Consider the following 10,896-nt stretch of genomic DNA (forward strand, 5'->3'; position numbering starts at 1 on the left):
AGGACTTGCCAAAAACTACCTCCTCAACGACAACTTGAATTTCGCATCGATTTAATTCCAGAAGCAGCACCTGCTGTTAATGCACTTTAGCGACATACACCTTCGGAGATGCAAGGATTGCCAGTGTAACCTTAGTGGTTGCTAGAGAAGGAAGATAACAGACCAAGATTCCCTTTTGGGTAATCCTAATTCTGCTCGTCAATAAGAAGGACGATACCTTCCGAACTTACATCAAACTACTAGGAGCCGAACGACCTAACCAACTAGAGTTGATGAGTCTTGCTAAGGATTAACGAATTATTTAACTTACTGTGAGGATTTAACTACTATTTCACGACTGACCGATGATCGAGTGTGATTAGCTGTGACTCCAGGTAGAAAGCATGCCGGGAAAATGGCGGGACAATAATTTGTTTCAAACGTACACAAGAATGGTGCTTCCTACACGATGCACAAAACGACTCTACACCAAATACGAAACCCTGAGAATCTAGGAAACACGTACTTAGGACCGTCAGAAACCCAGGTCCAAATTCACAAAGCTTGTTGATTAGGAACCACATCTGTTAACTCAAGCAGACACCGTTAACCTGACATATATGCCAGTTCCGTTGACCAAAGAGAAAAGTACTTAAACTTCTTTTGTTGAAATCTTTACTTTTGCTTCTAGCAAATAGATGTTTGCATCTCTACTCCCCTTGATAGTAGTTGCATCGCGTTGATTTCCTTCGCTAAGGACAAACACACATTTGTTTCGATACTTGGTCGTTTCTTCATTTTAGCACACTGTTTCACTCCAGAAGAAAATCGGTAACTTGGAATCGGCTAACATTGTTCAAGCAGTTTCTATTAAGGTTCGATTCTTTCTTTCAGCAACGCCGTTCTGTTGTGGTGTGTATGGTGCGCTGAATTCATGAAGAATCCCCTTTTCATTGCAGAACTCGAGCATCTTTTATTCTTGAATTCCGTTCCATTGTCACTTCGTATTTATCGGATAGGCAGCTTATACAGCGTCTCCATCTTTTTAAACAGAACCATCAGCGACTCAAACGTCTGATCCTTTCTTTCCAAGCACACTACCCACGAAAACCTTGTAAAGTCATTAGTGACTACCAAGCAGTACAAATCACCACTGATGCTCTTCACATTGACCGGCCCGAATAGATCCATGTGGAGTCTCTCAAACGGTACTCTGATCGAATTCAGCAACTTCTGTGGGTGTGACTTCGTGGTCTGCTTTCCCTTCTTACAAGCTACACAATCATCAGACAAATAAAAATTCTTTAAATTTACACCTTCGACTAAATCTTATGCACCAGAAAATTCATTTTTCTAACATCAATGTGGCCCATCTTTCGATGCCACATAATAGACTCCTTTTCAGTAGCTTTCGTTTTCGACACAAAACATTGTTTTTGATGATTTATTGTTGTTGCGACACTCATATCAAGAATATACAAGTCGTTTTCTCGTGGAGCGCGTAACAGCACCATATCCTCAGGGATTTTAAACCCAGGTTTTAAAACCAGACATTCGTTTTTCGTGAAATGTACAGTAAACGATTTATCACAGATTCTAATTTCTTTACACGCATTTCGAGAATCTTTTCACGGTCAGCCACTCTTTTGTTTTCAGCTACAACAGCATCAACTTTACTTTCTACATTTTTTCACTTGAACATTACTTGCAAAATCAAAGTCTCCAATCTCATCAAGACCCATACTCAAGTTCGGAGGAACGGGTGGAAAACCTTTGTACCCCGAAGAACCAGGTGTGGTTTGAATGGGTGGTTGTGCAAGTGGTGGAGTTTGAAAGATTTGTTGAGAGGTAAGTAAGGTTGTTTCTTGTGGTGGTGTAATGGTATGAATTTGTTGTGGTGAATGAGGTGGTGTGAGATGAAATGGTGATGGTTGTCTTGGTGGTGCTGGTTGTTTTGGAGGTGATTGATGAGGTGGTGAGTGTATAGGTGATTGATGTGGTATTGGTTCAGGTGGTGGTGATGGTGGTTTACTTGGTTCTTGGGAAGGTTTCTTCTTTAGCACAATCTTCGTTGGTTTCTTGATCTTTGGAGTAACCTTCTTTATCTTTGGAGAAACAATCCTTTTTCTAGCACCAACTTTCTTCCTTCCACCTGAAGGAGTTGATTGAGATTCAGATACATGTTCAGGAGATGGAATATATGCATCATCATCCTTCTCCTGTCTTTTTCTCTTTCTTAACTGCCTTTCTTTTGCAATCTATTCTTGAATTCTCTTTTCACGCTCTACCTCATCAATTTCATCTTCAGAAGAACTAGAAGAACTTCTTGTACTTTTGTTCACGTCATCACCTTCTATATCATCAGCTACTTTTTCTTTCTGAGCATCAACAGCAGCTTTATCTTTCTTAGCATTAAAAGCCTTAAGTTTCTTTAGCAAACTCTGAGAATTAGGCGATAAACGAACATCAACTTCAATATTAGCTTCAGCTTCAGTTTCAGCTTCAGCTTCAACATCAAGTTCTGTTTCAACCTCAGCTTCTGGTACCGGTTCTTCCACATCAGGTTCATCAATAAGTAAAGTCTTTGCAACATTCTTTTGACGTTTCTTAGGCTGTGAAGATGAACCCTCTCCCTTTTTTGCTTTGGGAGTAGCTTTCTTGCCTCTCTTCCTCGGTTCTTTCACAAACCAATCATTTCGTGTACTTTTGAATTCTTCAAGAGCTTTTAACTCATCAGCATAAGCAGCTTCTTTCATCTCTTCCTCATTTCTCCAGTTTTGGTGATTCACTAGATCTGGATCAACATAGTTCACATCCTTGATGAATCCGAAAAATTCAGCTATCTTCTTCGGCTCAGGATGATTCGGATGATATCTAGCTAGCTGTTTCAACGAATCATTACTCATGTGAGAAAGAACTAACAGATCGTTGTTTACATCTCTTTCAATATCAGAATAAGCATGATCTATCAACATTTGCACAAATCTTGGATAAATCTAAGTCCTACTCTTTGTTGTAATGTTCTCAGCCATGTAATGAAACACGATGTGAGAGAAATTGTACTTCTTGTTCAAAACCAACGATGTAACCATATTCATCTGATAATCCCGCATTGTGTCATAACCTCCTTTGCAATGGCTTAGAGCCTGCAGTACTGAATGAACAATAAACTTGTACGGCTTTCTAAACTTTGACTTCAAATAATTTGCGTTGTTCAAAGCACCATCATATCCCATTCGTAACATACAGCCTTTGACCATCCTCTCGGGAAATTTTGTCAGTGAGTCTACATCATCCGGAAAATTCAACACTTCAGAACAAGCGCCTCTGTAACAATAATTGATTTCTTCTCATCATACTGCTTCACAACTGAATGATCACTTTGTTCTTTTCATTGTAAGTTGCGTGCTTCCAGAAACGTTTCACATGTGATCTATACACCAAATGTTGATCTGTCAACGCTTTTTGAATCGGCACTCTCCTCATAAACTCCAGAATGCTACTGAATTCCGACAGCTTTGTATTCTTTTCTTCGTCAAAATCACAACAACTGTTGTGTAACGGATCAAAGATCACATTTGAAGCCTGCAACACAACACAGTGCACACAAATCAAACATTTTGAAAAATTTCATAATCAAACACCTTCAAGCAAAATCACTTGAAATGCAACAACATTTCAAGCGAAATCACAAGTGAGTTTGAAGCAAAATAACATGAGGTAGTTTGGAGCGAAATCACTAAATTAGTTTGAAGTGGAATCTGATAAGTCACTTGAAGCGGGATTACAAAACATCAGTTTCAGGCGGAATCTCATGAATCTGTTGAAGCGGAATCACATGATTTCACTTTGAAGCAAAACCACATGATTCAAGGGGAATCATGATTGAACATTCAAAACACTAATGATGATGAAATTGGACATATTAGATTGTTAATTAGTGAATTCCGACCATAGGGTTGTGTTTTAATTTCATTTTCACCATCAAAAACTACCTAGATCTAAGATTGTAAACTCTGTTCATCGACAAACATGTACAAACCCTAGATTTGGTTCAATCAAACTCACACACATGATTTACAACACAATCCGACAACACACACATGATCTATGTTCATTTTAAACAACATTTAAACCCTAAATCTATGTTTCGAGTTATGAACATCGCCGACAGACACAACTACATAAGATCTGGTTCAAATTGAGCCTCAATCCTACCTTTCCCATGTTCGTAGTTGTGTTAACCAACTAAGAACAACAAATCTGATTACAAATTAGCATAATAACGGCCGGAAATTCGATGTTCTTAGGTTTCGCTTGAATCGCCGGGAGCACACACACTTTGAAGCGGAATACGAATAATGATGTTCAAGCGGAATCAGATAGCTATTTATAGGCTATCTGATTTCGCTTGAAATGGACATGGATGCATACAAGCGGAATCACCTTACAGCCTTTTCAAGCGGAATTAGCAATCTTAGGTGAAAACTTTGATTTTAAGCGAAATTATAATTTAAAACTCAATTTTTTGATTTTTTAAACTTTTTCTGATTTTTTACCGACACACCCAGTTAACCAAGTCCAAGTTAATGACCTTGGTCAACTGTTCAGCCTACCAAGTCCAAATTAATAACCTTGGTTGACCAGATTATGAAGTATGCTGACTTTTTTATCTTGAAATCAGTTCAAATTAATGAACTTTTGAACTTTTCAAACTTTCAAACATGTACCAGTCACTTTTTAGAATCTCCTGCTTACCCAAACCTCATGAATCAGACATGATCTGCACAAGACTTTGATCATCTGATCCCCAACGTCCGTTGTCGAAAATAAGATGAAAATAAAATCTTTTTGGATTTTAGAACAAGATAAGCAGAAATATGTACACACAATATTTTTGTGAGCGTGTTAGGGGATCATATCAGTTGCCGACAAGACACAAGTACCGTTAAGCTTGGATTTCATACTCAGCTTTAAATAGTTCGCTTAGATTGTCGATATACTGATCCTCTTAAATTTTCACACAACTTTCAATCTGTTCGGGATACTGATTTAGTGTTTTAAGATCTTAAACTTTTACATGTGTCCCTCCTCAGAATATGCTCCCGTATCCAGATCCCAATATTCAATCTTACAGGTGAGTATACCTAGATGATATCTGTAATGGGGTGAATTGCGAGGCCGTGAGAGCTCAGGTCAGAACTTTCGTTCAGCGGAGAGATGACAGCTCGACTTTCGATGGGTTCCCTTTAGGGAATCTTTTTTACAACAGCACATGATTAACATTTTGCAATGTGTTATCATTTTTTATGCTGAGGGGAGGCTTTACAAGTAAAGCTTTGCGTAAAGTATTATACGGGGACTAGGTCAGAATTTCTATTCAGCAGAAGTCCCGGGATAATACCCCAGATATCACTAAGCATAAAGACCTAGTATCTCAGAAAGAGGGACCTTTCAAACAAGATTTCGGGGGTTACCCATATATCCTGGAGATGTTCCCCACGTAAAAGCAAGTAAATTTTTATGTTTATATCCCAAACAAATCTACTAATTTTGTAAAAACCTATCGGCACATCATCAGCGAGACTGCTTAACGCATATTAAACATTACATTTCTTTAGCGTACTGTGTCTGTCTAGCTGATGTACTATCATTTCCCCTGTTATACACAAACTCTTTTTCAATTTTCAAATGTTTTTGGATTTTTCAAGTTTTCTATTGTTTTTGGCTTTTTGAAATTTTATCATGTTTTTGTATTTTTCTACAAACTTTCTCCCCCTAAAAATAAAAACATATTTTTGTGTTTTTGTTTTTATCGAAAAGCAGAAAATAAACTGTACAAACAAACTTGACAACACCACGTAGTTCACATCTGATCGCCGCCTTCCTCGGCTTCACATTCTTCAACCCTCCCAGAACGCAGATTTTTCATCCCATTTAATTTTAAAAGATAATAAAATCTCTTTTTATCAAACGGTTTTGTCTAGAAATCAGCCTTCTGATCATCGGTGTGTATATACTCAATCCGTATCAACTTCTTCTCGTGACAATCACGGATGAAGTGATGACGGATCTCTATATGTTTCATTTTAGAATGTTGTACCGGGTTTTTAGTTATATTGATCGCTGCTTCATTGTCCACGAATATCGGTGTATCCAAGAATTGCAAACCAAAGTCGCGCATTTGCTATTGGATCCAAAGGATCTGTGAGCAATAGCTGGAGGCTGAAACGTATTCAGCCTCACAAGTAGAAAGTGTCACAGAGGTTTGTTCCTTGCACTGCCAGGTAACAAGTCGAGTTCCAAAGAACTGACATCCAGCAGTGGTGGACTTAGCGTTCTGCTTGCAGCTTCCAAAGTCAGAATCAGCGAAACCTGTTAGAGAGAAGTCACCCGATCGAGGATACCACAAGCTGATGCTTGGGCAGCCTTTCAAATACCGTAATATTCTTTTGACAATTGTCAGGTGTGACTGCTTCGGGCTCGACTGATATCTGGCACAAAGACATGTTGGGTACATGATGTCCGGTCGGGAAGCAGTGAGATACATTAAGGATCCGATGATTGACCGGTACAATGTCTCATCCACCTTCACTCCACTCTCGTCAGGACAAATACCATGATTCTGTGCTGGGGGGTTGCGGCGGGACTGGATTGAGCCATATCAAACTTTTCCAGTACGTCGTTCACATATTTTGTTTGGTGAATGAAAATTCCATCGGGCATCTGCTCTACCTGCAGCCCGAGGAAGAACTTCATCTCCCCCATCGAACTCATTTCGAACTTCTTCTTCATAACCTTCTCGAACTCCTTACACAACTCGTCGTTGGTCGAACCAAAAATGATGTCATCTACGTAGATCTGCACAATTAGAAGATGGCCTGCAACTTCCTTTGTGAACAATGTGCTATCGACTATCCCTCTGGTGAACCCGTTGGCCAGCAGATGTTGGGAAAGCGTCTCGTACCAGGCTCTCGGGGCCTGGTGAAGTCCGTAGAGCGCCTTATCCAGCAGATAGACCTTGTTCTTGTGCAGTGGATCAGTGAACCCCGGTGGTTGTCCCACATACACTTCTTCTTTAATCTTTCCGTACAGGAATGCAGATTTTACATCCAGCTGGTACACTTTGAAGTCTTTCCATGACGCAAACGCCAGGAAGATCCGAATAGCCTCGAATCTAGCAACAGGCGCGTAAACCTCATCATAGTCGATGCCTTCTTGCTGACTAAACCCTTGTACCACTAATCGTGCTTTGTTCCAAACCACGACTCCTCTATCGTCTCTTTTACACTTGAACACCCACTTTGTTTTGATCAACTTTTGATTCTCCGGCAGATCAACTAATCTCCAAACACCCAGTTTCTCGAATTGCTGCAGCTCTTCCTGCATAGCATTCACCCAGCTGTCTTCAGTCAACGCTTCTTTATATGTTCTGGGTTCAATCTGCGAAATATAACATTTCAGTGAGAATTCTTCTTGTAAATGTGCAACAGACGAATAAAAACATGTAAGAGCTCTGTTGATCTCTTGTTTTAACACCACTTTGTAGGTCACCGATAATTTGCTCTGAAGGATGATAAGACAATGTTCGAGGCATAACGGTGTCAGGCACGTCAACTTCCGATTGCAAGCTCGTTATGTCTAGATCACCGGTGTGATCCTCAGCTTCTGTTGTAGTAACATTTGGTTCCTCGTCATAAGTCGGACCAGGTTCCGCTTCTGAGTCGTCAGAGTTGTCAAATGTTGGAGTTGGTTCCTCAGGTGGTTCGTGAGCTGTTCCACTTGGACCAGCTTCGTGATCGTTTGTGCCACCTGTAGGATTGCTTGTATCCTCCTCAGGTTGTGAAACTACCAAAGGTCTTGGCACTTGATCTTGTGAACTAGATTGTTGCTGTTGATATAGCAGAACAAGTTCTTCAATACTTGGCTCGGTCGGAAGTTGGAATGACTCCCAGAGTTTGTCATAGTCGAACAAGAATCTTTGTCCGGGAAGTTGTGGTGATGCAGTGTGCTTCTGACAATCCACATGCTGAACTTGTATTACTTTTCCCAGGCACGGCACAAACACCCTCTTCAACGGGCTCACATAACCTACAAAGAATCCATCATTAGACTTAGCACCGAATTTACCATTTTCATCAATAAAAGTACATGGAGACCCAAACGGCTCCAGAAACTCTAGATTTGGCTTGTAACGATGTAACAGCTCAAAACTTGTTTTCTTGTACTTCTTGACGGTGAGCACACGGTTCAAAGTGTAACAAGCTGTAGCCAGTTAAACGTGACATTCGGAACATCAGTTTTTACTTTTGGTTTGACTTCATTTTTTATTGGTGTAAACTCTGCAAGAAACTTATCAAGCTCAAACTCAAACTCAACTACATCGTTTTTCAAACCTTTTGTTTCATTTTTCAAAATGTTTTCCATCCTCCTCAACCGATGGTTTTGATTTCACAACCCATGATTGGTTTTCAACAACTTTCGTTTTCGGATAAATCTTTGAAGTCTTTTGAGTCTTTGAAGATTCGCCAACCTCAAAGGTCGATTTTGGCTTATCTTCAGACTCCAAAGATTCACCCCTTTTCAAGATGCGAATTGGTGAAACCATTGGTTTTTTACCCTTTTTGTCAGTTGGTGACTTAGGTCGAGGTTTTTGAACAACAGGTTTTACAACGACAGGTTTTTCAAAAACTTTCTTGCACTGTTTAGCCATGTGTCAGATCTCATTGCAGCGATAGCAAACTCTTTTGTCATACTCGACAAAAGTTGATTTGAATGACTCTTCTTTCAGTTTCTTCACCGTATTGAAATCGTCAACGGCTTTCTGACTAAAAATGTAATCTTTCTCCTCATCCACACTTGGTCCAACAACAAAGACATCATTCATTTTATCTTTTGGCTTGACAACCTTCTTAGCCATCTTTTTCTCAAAACCAATTCCTTTGTTTTTAAAGTTATTTCCATTTTTCTTGTTGTTACCATTCCCTTCCCACTCTTTCTTACCCAAGTTGTTAGAACGTGACGTAACAAACGACTTTTTCGGTTTCGAAAAGAATTCTTTGTTGTTTACTTCAGCAATGTCAATTTCAACCAGTTTGAAAACTTTCTCAACATTTTCAATCTTTGCGTTCTGAAGCGGATACTCAAAATCAGAGTAAAGCTTGTCAGTTCCACTCATAGTGTAAACCACCATGATCGGATCATCATTCGCACCTTTATCTGATTTCGGTATGAAACGGTCTAAAAAATTACCCTCGTCTTCAGAATCAGCAACAGACTTCTCAGAATGAGATTTCATGATTTCAGTCTCAGAGTTATCACGCTCTTCATCTAACACTTTGTCGACAACAGTCTTGATGACCTGTGACTCGTTGTCTGTGTCAGACGTAGAGAATGTAACGTCAATGCTCTCTGGCAATTCATCCTCAATTGTCCTTAGCTTGAGGTTCAATGCAGCTTCCACCCCATCTGGATACTTTTGAGTATAATGATTCCACATTGGGGGTGGAACGTTGTTAAAGACCGGTGTTGCATTGGGCTGTTGTCGAATAATTTACTCAAGGACATAGGACGATGCAACATAGCTCATCAATTTCTTATCGATTCGCTCATTTTCAATTTTAGCCAATTCTAACTCTTTCTTCAATGATGCAATTGTGTCCAGATGAAAATTTACTTCCACTTGTTTATCAAAAAGTGTTGCTTTTACTAGTTTCGTGGCTTTATCATTTTCGACACTTTCTTTTTGAATCATTTTAATTGATCTGGCCAGTGTATCATATGCCTCTTTGACTTGTCCTAGATCAAATTTTAGCATGTCAGCGTGTTGTTTCAATTCCTGAAACTTAGAGTCTTTTTCAAGACACTCCATGCAAGGTTTTAAACACTTTTGGCATGGGGTTTCAGTCATTGAATTTACTTTCTCAACAATCTCTGCTACATGAGCAGTTTTCACTTCCTGTTTACCGACATCTTTCGACTCTGACTCAAACACTTTCTCAGATTTGACCTCCTCAATCCCCAACTCCTGATCCGACTCCTTTTGAACTGACTCGGTACCGACAGACTCGGGTTTCACAAGTTCTGTGTCTACCTCTTTCAATTTCGCCATGAGAGCCTTGTTAGCAATTTCTTTCAAAGTGTCTTCGGTCATTTCTTTTGTCACATCGATCATTTCCTTGACAGACTCTTTCTTTTCTTCATATCGTGGACACAATCCAGTTGTCGGTTCTTCAAAGAAGCCTGCAAAAGACTCAAAAATTTTAGGAGGCATGATAGATTTCAAAGAACTGGCTAGTACCTCCTGCTCAGACTGATAGTAATAAACTTCTGCAGCTAACTCCTCAATGTCAGCCACACTATCCACAGAAACATCTTCAACAACCACTTCAGGCTCCACAACAATCTCTGGCTCTTCTACTATCTCAGCCATCATAGCCTGTCCATCACTTCCAAGGATGTATTTATCCCAGCTGAATCCCTCAGCAACTTTCTCGTCATCCTAGTTCACAATGAGAGCTTTCTCTGGTTTGTTCTCGATTTGTGGTCTTTGAACTACAGGTTGTTGATTCGGCCGGTGGTAGATTGCCTGTCTGTAATAATCATTAGTGAACGGATTCTGATGATTATTCACTTCTCTGTTCGGGCATTCTCTTTTGAAGTGGCCTCTCTCTTTGCACTTGAAACAAGTTATTTTGGACTTGTCAAAACCTAACTTCTGATCTGGTCCAGAAAGACTATTTCTACCAGTAATTTCCATAAAACGCTGTGCTCTCCTCACCAAACTAGCCATACCCCACTTAATGTCTATCAGCTCAAGCTCCTCCGGGTCAATTTGATCGTAATCCTCTTTGGTCATGTCCGAATTCCCGATCTTACCCGCTACCAGAGACTCATATGACTCTAACACGGAAGCCA

General features: G+C 39.8%; 1 protein-coding gene across 1 annotated transcript; it reads right to left on the bottom strand.

Moving 5' to 3' along the window:
* Window positions 1-1,652: 1,652 nt before the first annotated feature.
* On the bottom strand, window positions 1,653-2,954 carry LOC110933667 (bromodomain-containing protein 4-like). The gene is made up of 2 exons (XM_022176877.1): window positions 2,268-2,954; window positions 1,653-2,219 (listed from the first exon to the last, which is right to left on the bottom strand). The coding sequence occupies exons 1-2, from the start codon at window positions 2,952-2,954 to the stop codon at window positions 1,653-1,655; spliced, it is 1,254 nt and encodes a 417-aa protein (XP_022032569.1).
* Between the last annotated feature and the right edge of the window lie 7,942 nt (window positions 2,955-10,896).

This window comes from Helianthus annuus, chromosome 4, assembly GCF_002127325.2.
Source record: "Helianthus annuus cultivar XRQ/B chromosome 4, HanXRQr2.0-SUNRISE, whole genome shotgun sequence".
Classification (NCBI taxonomy): Eukaryota; Viridiplantae; Streptophyta; class Magnoliopsida; order Asterales; family Asteraceae; genus Helianthus; species Helianthus annuus.